Raw genomic sequence first — 24,319 nt, forward strand, 5'->3', positions numbered from 1 at the left:
TTGCATTTTTTTTAAAACAAGTTTTTGTCCAAGTGTTTTGTTGACATGTGTATTTAGCCTGGGTTTATTTAAGCTAACAATAGACCCTTCCCATGAAATATGTAAATTGCCTGTAGTGCGTGCGCACTAATGTTTTGGTTGGCAAAATGAGGGAACATCGCGCTGTTTTGTACACGGCTAATGGGTGTGTGACGCAGACGCGATTGCGCGTCTGCTTAGTGCACAACTCTATGGCGTTTGCCAACCAACAGGGTCTGTACGCATGCGTGAATGTAATTATCATATTTCATGGGAAGGATCCATTGTATGCTTAAAGACACTGGACACTATTGGTCATTGTGAAGAGTCCCGGTCCCGACACTTTAACAAAGCTCTGTATAGGAATATAAAAAAATGAGTGCTTTGAAACACCTTCAGGTTTGATAAAGCACTAAACTGTGTACTATTGTTATGGTTATTTATGTGTATTTTTTTATTTTTTTTTTCAGATGAAAATGAATGTACAAGTGGGAATAATTCTTGTGCAGTTGGCAGCTCACAGTGCACAGACAACGTAGGAAGTTATATTTGTATGTGTAACAGCGGTTACGTGTCCGCTGAGGGCCTCATCCAAGGACGACAGTGTGACGGTAACAATCTTATTTTTACTTTTAATTATGTTTAAAGAAGCTGCGTGTTGGATGGCACATATCTACCCTACCTACTGTACACTTCACCAAAACTGTCGGAGTGAAGAAATACTTCCAATGAAGATAGAATTTACAAAACAGTCAGTTGTTCTTCCTTAAAATTAGGAGTGAAATAGACCTTACGCAACAATGTCACAACGCCACTTTTTGTTAGGTAATAACAATGATGACGCTGTGCTCTTAGAAGAAAGGATGGGCCAATGAGTAACCTGATCTCAACCCCTGTCAAGCTACTCAAATGCAGATGTCATGTGCAAATGGTCTGAGGCAACAAGATTTACCATGGCTTGGCATGTATTGATGATTATCAAAAGTTGTGCAGTCTCTAAACATGATATAGCTGGTTAATTATCTCTGTTTTTGTCCTGTTTCAAGTGCTATTTTGGTTGAAAAGTTATTATGCTCAAAGTTTCAATTGTTTTTTTATCTCTCAGATGTGGATGAGTGTGAAATGAACCTGGATTCATGTGACACAGTTGTGTCCACTTGTAACAACACACCTGGTGCATATGACTGTCCATGTCTGAGCGGTTTTGAAATGCAAGACACTGCATGTGTGGGTAAGAACAAATTATGTCCTTCCTTAAAATCAATTGATGTTTTTCAATTTGTAGGCGAATTCAAGTCAAAAGTAATGAGCATTAAAAAGGTGTGAATTAGGTGTGATTTCAGAAAAGTGTAATGTAATTATTAACACCAATGACTGGTTCTCGTGAAAACTTACTGGTAACTGAAATCATGGCATTGTACAACATTACTATTATTTTATGTGACTTGAGGCATTGTATGGTGTATCAATATATATTTGGTCTGCGGTTATAACACCATGTGTGTATCTACTTGCCAGGTAGAGTTTGCTCTTAGAGAAGTGTCTTTCTTTATTCTACTACCGCGGAGTAGATTTATCGGATGTCAAATCCATCCATGAGCCTCAGGTATGAGGTAGGGTTCACACAGCCGGGGTCCACACCTGCTCCAAACCTCAGTAACAAGTTGTGAAGTTTGATTGGTCAAGAACCAAATACATGATGTGATACAAAAATGCATGTACGTTACCTTGATTGTTCCTACCAATGGTCGATTGCCCATGTTTTGTGCAAAACAACCGGGGGTTTGAAGGAACAGTGAAGAATTGTTTCTTATTTGAACAAATGTTCGTCTGCTTATTAAACTATGCATACTTTGTCCTTATAATGTTTGTAGATGACATCAGAACTTCCAGAAGAGGAATAATTATGTTACCAACTTATAACAACAAAATTGTTGCGCGCTGTGACTGGGGTCCATGGGCTTTGTACACCCTCTGGGGCAATTCGCAGAGGGTGCGATTACCCCCGGGTGTACAAAACACCATGAACCCCCGTCACAGGGTGCAACAATTGTATAATGAAAAACTTTTATCTAAAAGACTAATTTTCTCTTTCCTGTAGACACTGATGAATGTCAGAACTCCAGCCAGTGTTCCAGCAAAACAGACGCAGTTTGTTTTAATTTACCAGGATCTCATGAGTGTCCCTGCATGTTAAACTTCTATGAAGAAAATAACATGTGTAAACGTAAGATCATCTTCCTTTATCAAAATTTTATTTCCTTTGAGTTAACAAATATTTACCTCATGTTTTGTTATTGTTGTTAGCTTAAAGACAAAGTACAGAGTTGTTAACTGTGCAAACAAACAACAAGTTATTTGGTTTTTTTTTATGATTATAGAGTTGTAACAGTAAATATTATTCAGAGAAATAGTTCTACCAAAGTCAAGCCTTTGAAGAACCCATAATTTTGTTTTTCTTTCATTGCTGTTTAATATGAATATAAACAAAATCCTTTGATTATATTTACAATTTTAGCCTTTTTTCTTTTTTATATTTTTATGACAGCCGGTGTATCCTACAACACTTCCGCAATTTTTACAGTTGTCAGTAGTGTCTTGGTTCTCAATGAGGGATTTGATCTTCGTCGACATTTTGTGAGATATCGCGCAGATTTGAAAAGAGACGTAAGTTTGTGAAACTTGGAAAAATTTCCAATGACGTGAATGAAGAGGAAAGTTAGGAGAAGTGCCCAGAAACGCTTTTGCAATTCATTAAAACCTTTTGTCACTGGCTATCTAACTGTATAACACCCCTTAAGAAGCTGCCCGGTGATTGGTTAAGAGTGCATTATATGTATACGTACATGATTACTTGAGCCCACAAGCTTGATGCACTATTAAAATGTATTATATAACTGACATACATATCCTTGTCATTTGATTGGTGGAACTTACTTCTCATGACATTCACCATTACTCCCATCCGCACCGGCGATCAAAAAGACCTATTTTCCCATGGGGAATAGCATTTCCCATTCAACAGTTAGGATCATCCTTGTTCCCAATGTTTTTGAGCAGTACAGCGCCGCCGCGCCGCTGCTAAAACGAAGGAGCACCTGTGCAAAAGGTTGTGATCCGATTGCTATTAAATTTGTGCATTGTTGCCACCACGTGGCGCTATATGATTTTTGGTTGTTTGTTCCGAGCCAGTAATTTGTGTGATTTTTCATATTGTTATACTTTTAAAATACATCAAATGACAAGGATCTATATGTCAGTTATATAAAACAAATATTGAGTGTCTTTAATTCGTGGAATGGAAGGAATATTATCGCTTGGTAAAATTTGGACTGTTCCATTTCACTCGGCTTCGCCTCGTGAAATGGAACAGTCCAAATTTTACCTTGCGATAATATTCCTCCCATTCCACTCTGAGCCACTCAGTATTTGTATACTATACACCTGCCTGTAGCAAAACCAGGGTACTATACCAGTAGCAACCGATGTACTATACCCATAGCAACCAAAGCACTAAACCAGAACAGGCCTGATACTTCACGGAGGCAACGGAGGCGATTGCCTCCGTTGCCCCTTGCCATTGCCTTGGTGCCCTTGAAATGCTCCAGTAGAAATTTTCAATTTCCTCATAGGGTGCCCTTTGCCAAAGAGAAAATGCCTTGGTGCCCTTATGCCCTTTCAAACGAGGCATACAGGCCTGCCAGAAGAATTTGACTGTACTCATTTCTATAGCAACCAATGCGCTTTACATAGCAACCAACCCGGTAGTTAACTGTTCATGTTTGTAGTGTTGCTGTTTAGTCTTTGAGAAAGACTCCGCTAGGGTCAAAAGGTCAGGCCATTAACTTTATTTTTACAATTTTGTGTCCCCAGATTGAAGCTACCTTTAATGAATCTGATGTATCAGCCTCTTTTGGAGATGTCCTCATCTACGATATTACCCCCATCCCAGGTTCAGACAGTACTGTCTTGGTGACGTTCGCTACAAACATGAAGGATGCTGCGACACCGGAGGCTACAATCGTCACTTCTTTCCTTGATGTGCTTGATGGGAGCAACATGGATCAAGTACAGCTCAACCATAAAGTGTTAAGAAACACCTTCATCATTGGAGCGCCACGTGAGTAGGAATTATGACTATTTCTGATAATGAGACATATTTCAATCCTTTCTCAAAATAGTTTATACTATCAACATCTGCAAGCCTTCTCACCAATAATTGTTTTTCTTCGTATTTTATCTAAGTATATATACCAATCCAGACCCACCTTTTCTTTGAATGATGCACTTTGTATTTATATACAATGTAATTCCATACAACCTGCAAACATTTCATTTTAACGTTGTTGAGAATCACAAAAACTCTGGAGCAATTATGCCACACTAAGGGAGAATAATAATAATAATAATAATAATAAAGAATATTTATAGGGCGCCAAAATCCACCAAAATGAGGTGCCCAAGGCGCAAAGGGGGAACACACACAGCAAGGGAAAAAAAGACAAATATACCAATTACACAAAGGCGAGATTAAACAATGTGTTTTTCAACTTAACCTTGAAAGTATTGAGATTAGAAATATTGCGGATTTGAAGAGGCAAGTCATAATCCATATATTGGGATGTACAGTCTGTAAGCTATGAGTGCTGGCGACCCAAACGAACCCAGCCAATTCAACAAGTTGGTTAGCATTTGGAGTATGTTTTGGCGACCCCAACTTGAACCCAACCAATTCAACAGGTTGGGTACCAGTTGGTCTGAACAGCCTCATCACCGCGGTTCAACTGAACACGTGAAAACGCTCAACAGATGATGACCAATGCTCAAACATGTTTCTGGGTAGGGTCGCCAAAACACACTCCGTAGTCCTTCAAATTGAATAATTTCTTCAATTTACACATCATCAAAAGCTGGAGGTCTTTTACCAAGTAAATTTTAAGTTTTCTTATATGGTCTTAAATTTTTGAAGTATATTTACCTATCTATGACCCTACCTTTAAAGAACCTTTTTACTTTGTATCTGCAGAGTGCGATTCAAGTCCGTGTATGAACAGTGGCACCTGTGCAAGTGATAATACGGCCAGCGATGGGTACTCATGCAGCTGCCTAACAGGGTACACAGGACAAAACTGTGAATTTAGTAAGTATATAGTCCATTAGATTGGTCATTTCATTGAATATAGACTGTAGTCTCACGTAATTCATAAACGAGAAAACAACTCAAACTCCAGACTCTATTTCTCTATGAGTTGAAATCTTCTTTTTGAATTTTATGTGTTCAAATTTCTTAAAAATAAGAATACACTTAATACAATATACTTTTCTTTCATTAATGGCCATATTTTACTTTTTGTAAAACCATTAAATAAAACTACTAACAGGTTGAATGATTTTAAGATTGTTTACTCCCGATGTTTTTCAACTCCGTTTATTACTTTTTAATTAGTCCTTAATGCAATGATCAGCGCCCTGGAGCATGTCTGAATGATTAGGGCTCTACACAAGTTTTGGTGTTATCATTATTATCTTCAAGTATGCGCTATACCCCTCCAATCAGATTTGCAGAAAGGAGTGCTGATAAAAACCTATATTGTACGGCTAATATCACTACCTGCGTCTTGTGTGTTCTATTTCACGCGCCAATTTTGCTTGAAGATAAATACATTATCACACGCGCGTTCGTGGAAATACGGAAAATATAGTGCGTACAATATGGGATATGGGACGCAGACGCGCTATATTTTTCCGTATTTCACTCGCGCTTGTGTGATAACTTACATTATTAATATGCTGTTATGAAAGATTTCCTTGCTATTTTTGAGACGATGTATCTTGACCTTTTCCCTACTTGTCACGTGTTTCTGTAGAGCCATGTGCCACTGCTTCATGTCAGAATAGTGGGGCATGTACTAATGACGTAACATCAACCACAGGCTACATTTGTGCGTGCATTTTGGGCTTCACAGGCACCCACTGTGAAGAAAGGGGTGAGTAAACTCCCCAGGGAGCTGAGACGGGTTAAAGCGCTTTGAGTTGCCCCTTTGAGTGTTAAAAGCGCTATACAAAAACTGGTTATTATTATTATTATAATATACTCCCAATATATCCTTTGCCCTTGCTTCATTTTTTGTAGAAAAGATGACGCTGACGGTAGCACATAAAAAGTTCCCTTGCACTGTATTTACTAATTACTTGTGCTATTATTCAGGGATGAGATTGTTCAGACTTTTGGTTGAATTCAGTCCTTTTATGTCGGCCTGGTGAAGAAAATCAGACAATATTTTGTCCACATGTATAAAGCAATTCTGCTCAATGGTCTACTTCTCTAGTGCTTTGGATGCTGTTTCCAAAAGCTCCTGGGAATCTATAACCCCAGGGGTTTACCAAACGGTATAAATGGCATCATTTCAACATACCTTTGAATTTGTGTCCAAGTTTCAGACTTTTTCGTTAGTAATGACTGTCATCACCCCTGATTATTTAAACTAAACATTTTCTTGATTACTCTCCAAAGCACCATGTGACGACCCTGCCAATCTATGTGGTAATGGTGGTACTTGTAACAACAACCTGTTCGCTAACCTTCGTGGTTACACTTGCATCTGTCCAGCTGGTTTCCTCGGTGACAACTGCGAAATAGGTAAGGGTAGAAACAGTTCCAACCGTTTCCCTCATCATCTGGCACTGATGCATCTGCGTTTATTCCCTAAATGTTTAGACATTTTGAGAGTGGGACCTCTGGTGCAAAGTTACCCTCTGGTGCGATAGTTGATGCATGTTCTCCAATATCCGCTTGTATTTTGAGCAGACCTGTAAAATCAGGAGCAGATGGCAATATGCTTTCTGGGTTTAAAATAGAACGCTGTACCTTGTCTAAAAAAGGCAAGCCAAAAGGGAAGATCCCATGTTGCTGTCGGTTTCTTTTAAACTTATAGGAAATTTGGAAACAACTGTCACTGTTTTTACTTTTCAAAACAGACACTCTAATCATTGGTTGATTGATTGATTGATTGGTCGATTGATTGATTGATTGATTGGTCGATTGATTGATTGATTGATTGGTTTATTGATTGATTGATTGATTGATTGATTGATTGATTGATTGATTGATTGATTGATTGATTGATTGATTGGTTGATTGATTGATTGTCAATACAATAAGTCTCTTTGTTAGTAATGTTTGAAAACAATATGTTCTACTTATTTCTATGTTTGTATTTTTATTTCACTTGTCCAGAATGTACCCGAGTATGTTCAAATAATGGACAGCTTGACAATGTGTTATGTACGTGTACATGCGTTTCACCCTGGAAAGGTCTAACATGTACTGGTAAGTTTGTTCAAATGACAAGTTTCACAAACAAAGTTTCAGAATGTCATGTTGAGATGGTCTGAAGATCATGCCAACACATGCTCAAAGCAATTCCGTCGAACCCAGCTACCTGTCGTACCTCATCACCCCGTATGTATAAGCCCGCTCACTTCGGTCCTCTTCACAACATCTCCTCACTAACCATCCGTACAAAGTCTTTGGGTTCAAGGACTTTCTCCAAGTGCTGCCTCCAACTTTGGAACTCTCTTCCCAGCTACATCCACTTTCCACAGAGCATAGAACAATTCAAAATTCAGCTCAAATCCCATTTCTTTTTTATTGCCTATTGTTAAGTTTAATCCTTTTGTTTGCTTATTTTTAGTATATTTAGTGTTAATTTGATGCTCTTTGCCTTTTGTTTATTGTAAAGCGCAATGGTATTTCCTTCAGTTTCTTTCTTTGTGAAATCCACCACTGACCTTTTGACCCTAGCAGAATTGTTCTCAAAGGCTAAAATGACAATACGACAAACATGAACAGGTGACTAAGTGAAAAATAAGCAGTGAAGTGGAAGTACATAAATGGGGTGTGATAGCATACAGAAAAAAAGTAACAGGTAAACAATTTGATAGGGGCAAGGAGAGGGGGGGGGGGTTGAATAGAAGGGACTGGCTTTTGATTAAAAATATTTGTTTTCCTTATTTTGTAGACTGCTCACTGTCTTGCATGAATGACGGTGTGAGGAATGATGCTGATTGTACTTGTGGTTGTGAAAACATCCCCTGGAGTGGAGAAACATGCTCAGGTAAACTAAAACAACATGTTCTGGGGCCAATTTCATAGAGCTGCTTAAGCACGGAAATAGCTCGCTTATTTTACACATGTTACTGGCCAAAATTTCATGCCATATAAATTGCTTGTGACTGGTATTTAGCTGTTGTTTACTTCGCATAACAATTGAGTGGAGTCTTGGCCGGTAATCTGATTTTACTAAGCAAATATTTTTTTGCTTAAGCAAAAATTTTGTGCTTAAGCAGCTCTATGAAATTGGGCCCAGGATATGAATTTTTTATTTTTGGTTTTTACGTTTATTTAATTTTTTCCACCAACAATTAACTTAGCACTCACCGGGTTTGTTTTCAACTCAAAATGCAATAGATAATAATAATAATAATAATAATATTAATTTTGGTTTTTACCCATACACCGATGTTTGTTAGCACTGTATACTCAGTACTTTGCTGAGTCCCGTGAAAAAATATCACAGGCATATTACTCAGGTGGGATTCGAACCTACGACCTTTGCAATTCTAGAGCAGTGTCTTACTAACTAGACTACCGAGGTTGCCCGGTAGCTAGAGGCAGTTCGAATCCTATGTTTTGGCAGCGGGTACCGCTGGTGTCTAGTGCACCTCACTCAAATCATGGTGTTGGTGTGGGTTTATAGCTCCCAATTGTGGCACTTGTGTTCTTGAGATATGATTTGGGCAACTTTTGTACCATTTATGATATTAAAGACATTTGTAAAGCACCTAATGCAAGAAGCCTAGAAGCGCATAAGGAGAAAAATTAAATCTACAATGCGTGAAAGATACAATTACAAAAAGGAGATTACAAATAAGCAGCTCAACCAAATGAGTTGAACAGAGACTTGAAACACTGTGCGAATCTGCAAAGGAAGACTATTCTAAAGAAATGGTGAAGAAAAAGATTAGTGGCCATCAAAAATGGAAGAAACTCTAGTAGTACAAAGCAATGACTGTTGAGATAATTGTAAAGTTTGAATAGGGGAATATTGGTGACCGAAGTTCAGTCCTTTACGCATGTCTAGTAAAAGAAAATACTTTTGGCACCATGAAAAAAAGTACTTTCTTCAGAATTAATTGTTGCGATAAATACATTTTAAACTAACTTTTTTTCCTTCATAATTTTATTCAGAATGTGACATAACTTGTCTTGGCGGACAGAATCTTGATACCGTGACCTGCGAGTGCTCTGGTAAAAAAACATTTTTATTTATCAATTTAAATTCAATGCAGTTTTCCCTGTGACTTTAATTTAATCAAGACATACGAAACTCTTGTAATGAAAATACCTTTAAAAACATTTGGTTCTTGTAATGTCATAGAGAAGGGGTTTGTTTTTTGTTTGTTTGTTTGTTTGTTTGTTTGTTTGTTTGTTTGTTTGTTTGTTTGTTTGTTTGTTTGTTTGTTTAGATGATCTTTCCATCAAGGGAACTCGGCAAACTCCCACAAGGGGATATAAACACCAAGCTGGCAACAGCAAATCTCTCTAACGCAAACATTGGTTAAAATGTCTATGATTATGAATTGTACAAATCAAGAAATTGTGATTAAGTAAAAGCAATATCTATTCTAATTATTTTGAAATCAGCAATTAGCTTTGGAAATTCGAGCCCACAACCTTGTGATTGCAAGTCCTGTAGTCAAACCACTTGACCACGTTAACTTATTAGATTTGTTTTATATATAATCTAATCCTGTGCATGTACCTTATCTTTATATGCAGTGTGTCCATTCACCTGTCAAAATAATGGAGTGCTTGACCCTGTCAATTGTGGGTGTTCATGTATAGCCAACTGGATGGGACAGGCCTGCGACGGTAAGAACCATTTTGCATTTTACATTAATTTTACATGTTTTGGGATGTGATACAGAAAAGGCCTAACTATTGCTGCCAATCAATTAGGCCAAGTAAAACAAAATACCAGTTGATCGTCCAAGTTTTTCCAAGAAGAGGAGTAGTGTTATTTCTTTCAAAGGTGGCCACCAAGCATTTTAATTTAAACTGGCCACAAATTCTTCAGTTTAAAGTCACCACTTACTGCTATCAGATGAATTTTTCGCTGCTGAGGGATGCTACTAAGGGATATGCTTGGTTCATTTATTTTTTGTTGATAGGTTTATTACACAAATAAAAGCTTCAAAGCCTTAAAGACACTGGACACCTTCAAAGACCAGTCTTCTCACTTGGTGTATCTCAACATATGCCAAAATAACAAACCTGTGAAAATTTGAACTCAACTGGTTGTCGAAGTTGCGAGATAATAATGGAGAGAAAAAAACACCCTTGGCACACAAAGGTGTGTGCTTTCAGATGCTTGATTTCGAGACCTAAAAAAATCTTATTCTGATCATAGGTCTCAAAATCAAATTTGTGGAAAATTACTTCTTTCTCCAAAACTACGTTACTTCAGAGGGAGCCGTTTCTCACAATGTTTTATACTATCAACAGCTCTCCATTGCTTGTTGTGAAGTAATTTTTTTATGCTAACAATGATTTTGAGTAATAGTGTCCAGTGCCTTTGAGGAAGCAGAATTTAGTTTTATTTTTACATCATTGATGAGCACCCATACCAGGAGTGCGTTTTGGCGACCCCAACCAAAAACTGTTTCTGACTTCATAACCAAAACGATAACTGAGCTCGCAACTCGGTTATCGTTCAGTCTGAACAGCAGAACCAACAACCAACAACCGAACCAGGTTTTGGTTGAGGTCGCCAAAACGCACTCCAGATGATTAATGCTGCATGATTTATAAGATTTGTTGTCTATTATTCAATCTTGCAGATTGTTCAATCAACTCCTGTTCAAATAGTGGAACATTCATTGATGCAATGTGTCAGTGTGACTGTGATGGAAGCTGGGCCGGAACAACTTGTACAGGTAAGCCTTGATATTTTCAGTTCGCCGGACCATGGCTCAGTTTGATAAAGCTGCTTGAGCAGAAAATTTTGCAAAACGAAGTTAGCTTAAACGGCAAAATGAAATGTCCTCACTGTTTTCTTTTAAAAAAGCATCTCCCCATGGGCCTACAGGTTATGGTGCTTAATTCACATTTGTGTACTGAATTTCTTCTGTGGCATAGGCAATGTGATAGACTGCACCTCCTAGGGGGCAGTATATAGTTCATGATTTTAGTCAATTTGATGATGGCTCGTTTTTGGTATACTGTTGGTACACATGTGTTTGTCTGCCCTTGTTGTCCCTCGTCTTTGTTTTTGTGAGTCTTACATGCAGTGTTAGTCTGTCAATAGGTTAGGGTACAAAATCAAAGGCTTCAGCCCAATCTAAGATTAGCCTTCTGACTTTTTATTAATGTTTGCTACTGTTTACTGTCACTGTAAGCCTGATATTATGAAACACCAGTTGTGAGGGCAATACCAAAATAAGTGTTTTGTTGAACTGAATCTGTGAGCACATCTCAATGAAAGAACAAATCAAAACATATATTCTATGATGTTCGGTAGAAAAGGGGGAACATCACCAAAAACTTGTTCACTCTTTTTTTTATAACTCATGAAAATATTTAAAAGGTATGACACAAAATGTGAAATTTCCAAGATGACAATTGTTGTATCTTGCCCGTCAATGCAAAGTGCTTGCTTAAAATTAAGATCTGTGTAAGGACCAAAATAACCAAAAAATAAAAAAAATTCTTTAAACGTTGCTTGTCTCATATTACTTGTTGTAACAAGAGCATGAGAAGGACACAAACTTATTGCTCTAACTAAAAAAGCATGCTGGGGAGATGTCCTTTTCTTCATCAGCCTCAAAGCTCTGGAATGATCTGCCACAACATCTTAGAAACTACATCGCCATTTCTCAGTTCAGAAAGAGCTTATAAAATACAACCACCAAGTTTCTTTTTTCTCATATGCGTTTGGTATTTTTAGGAAAAGGTGCTTTAGCAAATTCATTGTTATTATTTGCAGGTTTTCCTGTAGGTAGTTCTTTGTGTGTTCTACAGGGGAAAAAGGAAATTTGGCAGACATATGTTACTAATTTCACCATTTTGTAATCTTGCAGAGTGTTCACTCACAAGTACCTCCTGTGAAAATAGTGGAACACTTGATACTTCAACATGTCAGTGTGGCTGTACGGGAAGCTGGACAGGACAACATTGTACAGGTAGGCTTGATATTTTTTGTGACATTATTTTTACTCATTTAAAAAAAAAAAAAAACAGCACCTCAGCAATTTATGGTTAAGGGAATCTTTATACCATCATTATCTTCAAACTGTGTAAAGTTTAATGTACATCTGTGGAAATTGTGTTTTATGTTACAAAAAGGACCGAGACTATTTACACACATTTCCTGCTGAAGCCGCACATTTCCAAATATGCTTTCGAAATTCTGAAGTTTGGCAGTTATTATACACATATTGACTGGCAATAAGGTAACTAGTATACGTCTACTCCCACGTGGGACTTTGAGTGACCAGAAGAGCGACCTGTTTCCCGAGGCCGAAGGCGGAGGGAATTAGGCCCCTCTTCTGGTCACTCACAGGCCCGAGGGGAATAGACGTACACTAGTTACCAAATTATGCAGTCAATGTGTTTTATAACAGCTAGGTCTTAAAATGTCAAATAAGAACAGAGAAAGGAATTTTGTAGTTTGTTCACGGTTCAACTCAAGAGAGGGCGCCGTTACCGCGGGCACTATTTGCAAAGACTAGTGCCCGCTCTGGTACTATTCCCGCAAAACACGCGCGCGCGATCACTAGCGTGTATTAGTTCATCCCACGTGACCGTGTTTCAGCCAACCAGAATACAGAACGAGCAAGAGGTGTGTTATAATGGTTGATAAGTCTTTTCTTTTGTTTTTAATCTTCAGAGTGTTTAATAAACTGTGAAAATAGTGGAACATTGACTGCTGCAACGTGTGAGTGTGCCTGCGATGGAGGCTGGACTGGAACACTTTGCAAAGGTAGGTTCACTCTTCATGGCAGTGTGGTCCTTTTCAGACCATGTCCAAGAATTTATCATAATTTCATAAAGAGTTACTTAAGCAGAAATGTTTGCTTTAAAATGAGCAGTGAAACCAGTTATAGGTGGTGCATGCGATTGGTACTTTGGTTAGTAACTATATTCATTTAAGCAAACAATTTTTTTTTTTTTAAGATGAATTTACTAAGAACAAAAAATGTAAGCCCTCAATTAAATTTTTTTAAGGAGATCTTCAAATAATATTTAATTTACTTTGATTGTAACAAAGACAACATTATTTGTCTTTCAAAATCAAGGTTTTATTTTCCACATATCGATTTATTGCATTTTTGGTATCTTTGATGAGTACTTTAAAAATAACATCGTCTGTGGAGCTTGGATCAAATTCCAACTTGGATCAGACCCTTGAGGTAGATTGGCGCTCACAGATTCGTTAATCAGTGAACATGGTGAATGGATGTAAATTACTAAAGAACTCACTGTGGAGGCAGTCCAACTTATTCTTGATGCTTCTCACATTTTGGTGATAAATGTTTAGAGTTGTTTCTTGATGATGGTTGTTAGTTGCAGGATGTGATGTTTGAGCAGAAGGGAATGGAACAGGATTAGATTCAATATCTCCAGATAAGATTATGTTGAATGTTACATGTGTTTATCAGGGTCCATTAAAGACACAGGGGTGGATTTCACAAAGGTAGTCCTAACTTAGGACTAGTCCTAGGCAATGCTAAGAGATAGGACCAGTCCTAAGTTAGGATGAGTTACTGGTCCTAACTTAGGACCAGTGCTATCTCTTAGCATTGCCTAGGACTAGTCCTAACTATTGGTAGTTGTCAAAGACCAGTCTTCTCTTTTGGTTTATCTCAACATTTGCATAAAATAACAAACCTGTGAAATCTTGAGCTCAATTGGTCGTCAAAGTTGCGAGATAATAATGAAAGGAAAAACACCCTTGTCACACGAAGTTGTGTGCTTTCAAATGCTTGATTTCGAGACCTCAACTTCTAAATCTGAGGTCTCAAAATCAAATTCGTGGAAAATTACTTCTTTCTCGAACACTACACCAATTCAGAGTGAGCCGTTTCACAATGTTTTATACCATCAACCTCTCCCCATTACTCGTTACCATGTTTGGTTATATGCCAATAATTATTTTGAGTAATTACCAATAGTGTCCACTGCCTTTAAGAGAGAATTCCTTGGTTCTACTACAAGAAAGCATAAAGATGTTTAAAGGTTCATACTCTTTGTCCATTTGTATTAATAGATTGTGCACTTGACTGCCAAAATGGTGGAACATTGGATAGTACAACGTGTCAGTGTGCTTGCGCTCAGAGCTGGAGCGGAGCAACTTGTTCAAGTAAGTTCAGTGTCCATCTTTTGCAGTATTGTCTGGTCGGGGCCCTCATAAAATTTCACTTATTTATTGTTATTTTATTCGGAATTCAAATAAAGCAAACTGAGAAAACAATCAATCACAATAGTAAAAAAAACACTTAAAATTTGAAGATCCTGAAAAAGTTACCCAAAGATCCACAACAACAAAATATTGAAAATGAAACCAGTCAAAAATAATAAAAGGAGATAAAAAAAACGCTTAATGTAAAATCGTTCACAGTGAACGATAATTTCAATAATTAACAATCCTCCTGTCCTGTTTCCTGTTCTTTGTATTGATTTTATAAATTTATTTTTTGTAATTTTGTTAAATTGGTATTCGTATAATTATAATATTAATAACAAGTTAATATACATAGCACGTTTCACAATAATGTCTCAATGCGCTTTACTTTCACCTCTGTAAAAGTGAGCTTTCAGCTTGAAGCTTAACTATTAATTTTCAATAGTTAACAATTCTGTCCGGGAATGTGTACTTTGTATTGATGTATTTTTGTTTTGTTTCAGCTTGTCCTATTACTGCTGCAAGTTGTATGAATGGAGCATACTTTGATGCAGGCAACTGCGAGTGTGTTTGTTCTCAGGCTAATTCAGGGGAAACTTGCGCAGGTAAAAAAACTGATAATTCATTAATGCATAAGATAGGTGTCAGGATGTCTAGTGTATAAATTAAGAGACTGAAACAAAACGATTGACTTAAAAAGCAAGCGTATATGGAGCCGGGGTTGGGCGTAGAGAGCAAAACTGAACGTCCAAGTAGAAATCAATAAAGCAGCAACTTTTAACTCAAGCTAATAGTTAAAGGCAACATTAATGGATTCAGAGCAGAATCCATGGCAGTCAGAGTTTATGTTAATATAAAGAATGATTCATTTGTTCGTTTATTTGTTCTCATTTGGCCACATCTCATAAACAATCTCCTGAAGACGAGCAGAGTAAACTGTTCGAAACGTCGAGACCACACTGGCTCTTTGCAGCTCTAGCACTCCCTCAAAACAGATGGTTTTACCCCGCAATGTTACTATTTAGTATTTATAATGTAGTTACTGCTTAGTTTTAACACTACACTAAGCTTCAAACACCATTTATAAACTTCCTTGTCTGTTTTTTTGTCTTTCCTTTCAGTCGTTAATCCTTGCCTAGATACAAGTCGTTGTACCAGTGTCGGACGGTATTGTTCACCCGATCAAAATGGTTTTAGATGTCCCTGCCAAGCTTATGATGGTTACATTCAAGTAGGAAGCCAATGTCTACGTGAGTATTACATAGTAATCAAGAATTCATCCGAGTCATAGGTTTATTTCCTTCTATTGCTTCACATCTATGTTACTGCGCTCAAAGCCCAGTGCTTCCTGAAGCCTTTGTTATGATATTCTTCAGGTTTATATGGATTCAGTGCCCAATTCCATGCCCAGAATTTGGCGTTTATGACTAGTAGATTCACACGCTTTACGGGATGTTGTAAGCTCAGGGCCAATGTGTATTAAATACCCAGCCTAATTACCAACAATTTTTTTAAAGAGGGAGGAAGGATCCCAAGTTATCACTCAAAGGAGCTATAGGGTTACCCCATACAAAATTAAGCCGGGATTCCGCTAGGATTCCGTAGAAATCCTAGCGGAATCCCATCAAAATCCCACTGGGATTCCCAAAATTTTGGATACCATGTGAATTCAGCAAAATCCTGCAAAATTCTCCCACAAGTTTCTCTCGCTGCAATCCTGGTAAATTATATCACTCAAAATAGCTACGAATACCCCAAAATCCAAACAGAATCCGATCAAAATTTCACCGGGTCTCCTGCCATCTGGGATCCCGCCAGGATCCTGCGAAATTCTCCCACAATTTTTTCCCGCCAGAGTTAAACTTTCTAAAACCTAATGATTTGTTTTTTTGCATTCACTTCATCCAGAACGACCGTCATTAAGAGTTGTGGTCGCAACGTTGGTTGAATTCCTTCCTGCCTATGCCAACCCAACTTCAGCTGGATTCAAAAAGTTCATCGCAATAATGGAAAGTGTGGTAAGTTCAAGTGCACTTATAAGAGAAATATTGTGGAGAAAATAGCATTGCATCTGTGAATAGTACATGCTGAGTTTTACTTAGCAGAAAAATTCCTTTAATCAAAAGGACCTAGTACTCAGTGAAACATTACATTGTACACAGTTTTTGCATCAATTACATTGTTGTTTTTCCTGTGCTGCATAGTGTCCCAAACTCATTGCTGTGTTTGTGAGTCATGCTGTGGTATTTACAATTGGAGTACCAAACCGATGTATAACAATTTGTTTTTGTTTTAACGAGTCAAAAAGATTCCTAGCGCGCCAGAAGTTTTGTTTGTTATTTTACCTTTCACTTCGTCACAGTCTTTCGTTTGGAATAGATGTTGATTGAGTCCGAGTACAATCTTACACAATATTGTTCATTTTTGATATCAGATTTTATGGAGGCTCGATGAAAACTCGACGACATTGATGGCTGACTCAGTAACGGGTTTGATGGTCCAGAATGGCAGCGCAGTGGTGACAGCGACAATATTCTACCCTGTTGGAGTCGTTCCACCTGAGGCTGCTACAGTGTATGTCCTGGCCCTGAATGCCAACCTAATTGATGACATGGGGAATTCAGTCCCAATCAGACAAAATTCCGTCACTGTACAAGGTAAGACTTTTTTGTTGCTCTTACTATTATATTAACAAAAACGGGGCTTTGCTCAAATAAGTCTAACAATTGACCCCTTGCACGCGCGTCACACGCGGCGACTGATGCCACGCTCACCATGTTGGTGGCCAATAGGCTTATGTGTAAACGCCGCGTCACCTAAAAATGCGCACTTCACTGAATAACACACAATGACATTGACCACCAAAATGGCGCATCCAAGATTATTCTGATGATGACGTCAGGTGAAATGGGTCAATAACAATAATGATGATAACTTGTTATTGTTATTTGAACGTGCTCCGCTTCTTAAGTTTTGGGAACTCATGGGGAACAATAAATGTGTCTTCATTTTCTTGTTCAGCCTTTAATTTAAAAGAAATAACAGTTTACATCATAAAATAAGGTCTCTTAATAATTTCTGAATTTTATTTTTGTCCATTCACCAGATGCATCCATACCCTGCACAGTTGGCTACTGTCAAAATGGCGGCACTTGTACCCGATCTGGCATCTTCCCAATGTTTACCTACATGTGCAGGTAACTATTTACTTCTTTAGTTTTTTTTGTGCCAGACGCACAAGGCCTGAAGGCCACTTCAAGGTGTGGGCTACAATTTTTTTTTTTCAAAACACCGTTGTCACCTACTCCTAGGGCTGAAACAGGGTTACCCCTTTCACAGTCCATACGAATGAAGGCTTGGGTATCATCAATCCGAAGCCTGGATGGTAGAGCAGAAAGCACTACCTCCCCAATTTTATGTAGCAAGTGTTACGAACCCCCACCCCACTGATCAAACACCAGAACTTGAATCCGGTGCTCTTTACTGCTCGACCATGACACGGCACAAGTTGCCACAGGGGGTTGGTACAGGAGGCCCAGACTCCGCCCTGCTCTCTCAACTATTTAGACAAAAATAATATTTAACTTCCATTCCTGTTTTGTATAAACTTTAAACTTCAAAGCAATCCATCTCCATTTTTAACTCAAACTGAGATCTTGCTACTGAGAAAAACTTTCAGAAAAAAAACAAATTAATATCACACATGATTCAGTTTCTGATTCTATCATTTGATTTTTTCATTATTTTGTTTTTCTTTAGCTGTCTGGATTCCTTTACTGGTGATCAGTGTGAGACCGACGTGATAACTACAACCCAGCCCACAACGCAGGCCCCAACCCAGACCCCTGATGGTAAGCGAAGCCACCTATGCATTTCTCACTTTATAATTTTGTTTTAGTTTTGTTTAAATGATCTTCAGAAACTCAGGATAAACATGTAGATAAAAATACTCTTCAGAACCACGCTTTCATCATGCCTTGCCACTTAGGGCAGGGTACACTGCAGCGGTAACGATAATGACGCAAAGAGAACGCATTCCATTTGTTTAGTTGCTCCAAGCAGAATACGTACGCCCACACTTATTCAACCAATCTAGTGCGTTCTTGATATCGAGGCCTGTGTGACTGGGACTTTATAGTCCAAAAATTATGGCAAATCAGATTTTTACTTCTTGCAATACAAATTTTGGCCTCATAAATTTGCAACAAATAATTTGTAAGAGATGAGATGTGCTCAACTGAGGACGAAAACTTCGCAGCAAAACAGAGCTGTATTGTCAAAATTAACTTTGTGTTTGCATTGCATGAAGTATGAACCAGGCTTAAGTTATGTTTAATGCCCAAAATCAGTTCCAAGTTCTTTGTATTCTAAACTTAACTTCTTCTTCTTTTTCTATAAAATTACCTATCATGCAGGCTTTGTTTTTCTCTTTCATAATGAATGCATTCAATCTAGCCTCGATCTTTATGACTAATTATTACACTAACTTCAAGCGTACTTTGGTATAGGTTTGCAGGCTATGACATAGCCATAGCAAAAGAAAGGGTCTGTGACACCATGTTGCACTTACAAAGTGATGAAACAAGCAAACACAATGACTATAATTTGAATCTATAAATGTATATTCTTGTGTAGGCCTACCCCAGATGTGGGGCGACAGATCTATGGATCATTTTGCTTTTGCTGCTCCTCGCCCATCTTGGGGTATATTGTGTTGTATTTTGTTTTGTACTGATATGGCAAATGAAATAGTACCAATAATAATAATAACAAACTTTAAGTCATTGCAAAAGTAATAATTTCTCTGTTATTGTGTTTTTTCTCCCCAGCCGAGCCCCTGTCTACAGTAGCCATCGCACTGATTACTGTGGGTGGTTTCGTCCTCCTCATTCTTATCTCAACCCTCTTCCTATGTATGTGTATCCTTATGAGACGTCGGTATGAAGAAGGTCGACCTGGAAAAGACTACCGAGCGAGGAGTCATTATTATGATCATCAACAAAACCGGGGTTTCGCTAGGGATGATAGTTACAGTGATCAGCTTTCGTCAGATGAGTCACAGAACTCTGAGACACAGAGGCGAATGAACAGACTCATGCAAGTTATGAGGCAGTCACCGTACCTACAGAGAGTAAGTCAACTTCTTACTTGTATCAGTACCTTGATGTGTTAATGCATTGCATGACCACTTTGGGGTCAGAGTTTGGCCACTTTGGGGTCAGAGTTTGACCACCATAAAATCTTTAACACCCACAGGAAAATTGTTCTCATGAGGTCATCATGAAGCCTTTACTGTTAAGAAAACAGACGATCTGATATAACGCTCTGCGATTTCTTTTGAGAAAATGTGGATTTCTATGGAAACAGCAGGAAAGATATTGCAACTAAAAGTTCTGGAAACAATAACTGCGTTCAAGGCATTCACAAGGTCAAAGCTAACTTTTCCTAAACTTTGTTTTGCTCACAACTTTAACTGATGCGAAGGTCATTTAAAGGTGGCATGGTGTGTTTGCAACCAATCCAAATACCAATGCAACATTGCTCCAACATTGTTGGTCGGAGGAGCCTATGGTGCGATTATCAATTTTTGCTGGGCATATTTGCGTCTCAGCAATGGCGGAAAAACATCCAGGTGGATTTCACTTTGAGGGCTCAAACCTTAGGGTCGAATCCACAAGATCGAATGACTTTCAGCTCAAAAGTTTGCTAGACTAGACAGTATTTTACATTATCAAAATGTTCTTTATAATTTTTTATATATATATATATATATAGAGGATCACTATATATATGTACATTGAGTAGGGTAGATGGCCTTAGCTTGCGATCCAAACTGGACCTTCTTCAGAGGCATACACAAGTACGAACAAATACATATCCGTTTATATGTATTTATATGTAAAGGGGGAAGGGATTAAGGAAAGGATCAAGTAAAAAAAACGGGGAAAAGAACATGTATAGACAATTTTGTATTTTAGAAATAAAGTTTTAGGCTATCAACTGTTTTTATTTGAATATAAGTACAAAGGGAAACACTATGAGAAGGTTATCGCATTTGAGTAAGTGTACTTTGATATTGAACAGAATTAAAATCAGATTTCCTTTAATTTTGACTTAACTGATTTTGATTTGTTTTTTCCCAGAACCCGAATCAAGAATTCATACGACCTTATGTAGTGACTGGAATGGAGGCACAGTACCATCATGATGCCATGGTAAGTCAAACTATCTATTTCAGTCATGGTGGCCGAGCGGTCTATCTGTGAGCTGGTGTGGATCCCATTCATGGTGGCCGAGTGGTCTATCTGTGAGCTGGTGTGGATCCCAGTCATGGTGGCCGAGCGGTCTATCTGTGAGCTGGTGTGGATCCCATTCATGGTGGCCGAGCGGTCTATCTGTGAGCTGGTGTGGATCCCAGTCATGGTGGCCGAGCGGTCTATCTGTGAGCTGGTGTGGATCCCAGTCATGGTGGCCGAGCGGTCTATCTGTGAGCTGGTGTGGATCCCAGTCATGGTGGCCGAGCGGTCTATCTGTGAGCTGGTGTGGATCCCAGTCATGGTGGCCGAGCGGTCTATCTGTGAGCTGGTGTGGATCCCAGTCATGGTGGCCGAGCGGTCTATCTGTGAGCTGGTGTGGATCCCAGTCATGGTGGCCGAGTGGTCTATCTGTGAGCTGGTGTGGATCCCAGTCATGGTGGCCGAGCGGTCTATCTGTGAGCTGGTGTGGATCCCAGTCATGGTGGCCGAGCGGTCTATCTGTGAGCTGGTGTGGATCCCAGTCATGGTGGCCGAGCGGTCTATCTGTGAGCTGGTGTGGATCCCAGTCATGGTGGCCGAGCGGTCTATCTGTGAGCTGGTGTGGATCCCAGTCATGGTGGTCGAGCGGTCTATCTGTGAGCTGGTGTGGATCCCAGTCATGGTGGCCGAGCGGTCTATCTGTGAGCTGGTGTGGATCCCAGTCATGGTGGCCGAGCGGTCTATCTGTGAGCTGGTGTGGATCCCAGTCATGGTGGCCGAGCGGTCTATCTGTGAGCTGGTGTGGATCCCAGTCATGGTGGCCGAGCGGTCTATCTGTGAGCTGGTGTGGATCCCAGTCATGGTGGCCGAGCGGTCTATCTGTGAGCTGGTGTGGATCCCAGTCATGGTGGCCGAGCGGTCTATCTGTGAGCTGGTGTGGATTTCACAAAGATTTAGGACTAGTCCTTTCTTGAGTTAGTTAGGACGAGTTACTCGTCTTAACTTCGGACTAGCCTTAAGTTCTAGGACTAGTTAAGTGAAGACTAGTCCCAACTCTTTTTGAAATCGACCCCTGAATGAACTCGATTGTGGGGGGCATGTCACATTTATAAAGTGTCTTTGAGCAAGACACTTTTTTCAATTCAAAAAATTGATTTTGTGTTAGAAATTTAGATAGTATACTTCTTAACTTAGGACTTTGGGCAATTACTTTTTTGGGTGAGTGAATGTATAGTGAATAGTCAATAGTCTGTTTTAATGTCACACATATGTATATGCACAGTAACCATGTAATTTATTTTATTTTAATTTTTCGGACAATACAATCATAACAAGCAAAGGCCCTCCAGGGAAGGGCAAAAGTAAAATAACTGTCATCTTGCGGCCGTTTGCTGTGTGTGCCTTATACACAAGCCACTTTTGGCAAATGTTGCCTCTTTAAGGCAGTGGACACTATTGGTAATTACTCAAAATAATTATTAGCATAAAACCTTACTTGTTAACGAGTGATGGGGAGAGGTTGATTGTTTAAAACATAGTGAGAAATGGCTCCCTCTGAAGTAACATACTTTTCAATAAATAAGTAATTTTCCATGAGTTTGATTTTGAGATCGCAGAATTAAATTCTGAAGTCTCAAAATCAAGCAGCTGAAAGCACACAGCTTCGTGTGACAATGGTGTTTTTTCGTTCATTGTTATCTTGCAACTTCGACAACCAATTGAGCTGCAATTTTCACAGGTTTGTTATTTGTGCGTATGTTTAGATACGCTCAGTGAGAAGACTGGTCTTTGACAATAACCAATAGTGTCCACTGTCCTTAAAGGGTTGAAACTAACTGTTCTTTATTTCTTGATATCTTTCCTCAGAGTGAAGAGAGAGGTACAGGCCTCGTGGCAAGGAATCCTCTTGCCTACAGAAGAAATTAGGCTTCCAGGAGATTGGAGTATAAACACCTTGTGTGAGAGGTATGGTAACTGCAATCTTTGAGATTACTTTTTTATTTAATTTTATTGAAGATCTATAAGAAATTTATTAATCGTTAATGTAAGGCAAATTGTGATGAAGTCACCATACTAATCACTTTTGCCATTGTTTACATCCTTTTTAGATGTAATGGTAATGTTTTATAAAGTAAGTTTTTCGGTGCCCTATTTCATACAGCTGCTTAGGCACAAATTAAGCTACCAAAATACAATTGTACGTATTACCAGGAAAGGTATACCAGCTTAAATACCATGTCATATGTATGACATGAAACTGGTTTCCTGCATATTTTTGTCTTAGTGTTGTCAAGCAAAATTGTTTGCTAAGCAGCTCTATAAAAATTGGCTTAGCAGTTTTATTAGATTTGGCCCATGAATGATATGAACTGGTTTTTATAAAACAAAACAAAAAAGAAATGGTAAAACCCAGCTGTCTTTATTTAAAGCCATTGGACCATTTCGGTAAACAGTATTGTCCAAGGCCCACACTTTGTGTACCACAACTTCTATATCAAATAACAAACCTGTGAAAATTTAGGCTCAATCGGTCATCGGAGTCGGGAGAAAACAACGGAAAAGCCCACCCTTGTTTCCGCGCGTTTCGCCGTGTCATGACATGTGTTTCAAATAAATCCGTAATTCTTGTTAACGAGAATTTATATTGTTTTGCTGTTTTCTCAAAAAGTAAAGCATTTCATGGAATAATATTTCAAGAGAAGTCTTTCACCATTGCCTTCTGTAAACCCTGTAAGTTATTTGTAAATCTGTGAGCTCATGAATGGGCTCAATTGTAATTGTTAGGATATGCTGTAACAAATTCATCATATTTACAAATTTAAGTAGAAACTTACACATCAACTACTTTAAGGGAATGGAATAGTTTGGCTAATTTCTGCATGTCCCATGCCCAAACAGTCTACTCAATAAGCAGTTTGGTACAGAGCCAGTTTAATACGTAAGCTAGTTTATGTATAAAGGGACTACTCACACCAATCTGAGAAATATGGCCACATGCAGTTGTGTAGTTTTGTTGAGATGAACAAATTATTTACTTGAACTGAAATTTACTGAAATTTTAGAAAGTTAGTTTAACAATGTATCTTTTGGGGTTTAAAATGTTGGTATGAAGAGAAAATATTATTTAACTCAGTATTTTTTATGTCTTACTGTAAAAACAATTTGTTGAGCAGCTGCAACTGTTATGTGTTGTAAAGCAATCAAACCACCAAGCAGTTTTGGGGGGAGCTTTAGAGAGATCGAAAGAAAAATATTGTTTTGTCGGCAATTTTGTGGGGACAGGGTTCTGAATTTTTACCAACTGATTTGCCCATATTGTTATGCTATCTTGAAATATACTGCAATGCATCTAGGGATATTTTTTACAGCTTGTGACGGCTGGATGACATGGCTTCAAAACCAGCGCATGGTGGACATGTTGTTTGTAGCCAAGTTGTTTCATGATTTGGTGCCTCATCTGCTGACAGAGGATCAAGTTGTGTGTTGAGAAAATAAACCAAAATGGTCATGCCTTGAAATCAGGGAAAACCCGACAATCATTAAACAAGAGCAATGTTACTCACCCTACTTTCTGGATATGAATTTTTAGTTGTATTCCTG

The 24,319-nt window shown here is 38.5% G+C and overlaps 1 protein-coding gene across 12 annotated transcripts in view; it reads left to right on the top strand.

Moving 5' to 3' along the window:
* Positions 1 to 23,167, top strand: part of LOC117303459 (mucin-4-like) — a 73,278-nt gene extending 50,111 nt beyond the window's left edge. For all 12 annotated transcript variants that reach the window (XM_033787661.1, XM_033787671.1, XM_033787663.1 and 9 more), the window contains 25 exons: positions 489 to 629; positions 1,124 to 1,249; positions 2,120 to 2,245; positions 2,567 to 2,685; positions 3,892 to 4,138; positions 5,045 to 5,158; positions 5,886 to 6,005; positions 6,533 to 6,658; positions 7,256 to 7,348; positions 8,040 to 8,135; positions 9,269 to 9,328; positions 9,860 to 9,952; positions 10,921 to 11,016; positions 12,160 to 12,261; positions 12,969 to 13,061; positions 14,349 to 14,441; positions 14,987 to 15,088; positions 15,605 to 15,733; positions 16,392 to 16,501; positions 16,918 to 17,140; positions 17,590 to 17,680; positions 18,243 to 18,334; positions 19,313 to 19,614; positions 20,627 to 20,698; positions 22,586 to 23,167. In XM_033787661.1, coding sequence (XP_033643552.1) covers positions 489 to 629; positions 1,124 to 1,249; positions 2,120 to 2,245; positions 2,567 to 2,685; positions 3,892 to 4,138; positions 5,045 to 5,158; positions 5,886 to 6,005; positions 6,533 to 6,658; positions 7,256 to 7,348; positions 8,040 to 8,135; positions 9,269 to 9,328; positions 9,860 to 9,952; positions 10,921 to 11,016; positions 12,160 to 12,261; positions 12,969 to 13,061; positions 14,349 to 14,441; positions 14,987 to 15,088; positions 15,605 to 15,733; positions 16,392 to 16,501; positions 16,918 to 17,140; positions 17,590 to 17,680; positions 18,243 to 18,334; positions 19,313 to 19,614; positions 20,627 to 20,698; positions 22,586 to 22,645 — 3,026 coding nt within the window. In that variant the 3' untranslated portion in view covers positions 22,646 to 23,167. The remainder of the gene's footprint in view (positions 1 to 488; positions 630 to 1,123; positions 1,250 to 2,119; positions 2,246 to 2,566; positions 2,686 to 3,891; positions 4,139 to 5,044; positions 5,159 to 5,885; positions 6,006 to 6,532; positions 6,659 to 7,255; positions 7,349 to 8,039; positions 8,136 to 9,268; positions 9,329 to 9,859; positions 9,953 to 10,920; positions 11,017 to 12,159; positions 12,262 to 12,968; positions 13,062 to 14,348; positions 14,442 to 14,986; positions 15,089 to 15,604; positions 15,734 to 16,391; positions 16,502 to 16,917; positions 17,141 to 17,589; positions 17,681 to 18,242; positions 18,335 to 19,312; positions 19,615 to 20,626; positions 20,699 to 22,585) is intronic.
* Positions 23,168 to 24,319: the final 1,152 nt, after the last annotated feature.

The sequence above is a fragment of the Asterias rubens genome, chromosome 19, assembly GCF_902459465.1.
Source record: "Asterias rubens chromosome 19, eAstRub1.3, whole genome shotgun sequence".
Taxonomy (NCBI): domain Eukaryota; kingdom Metazoa; phylum Echinodermata; class Asteroidea; order Forcipulatida; family Asteriidae; genus Asterias; species Asterias rubens.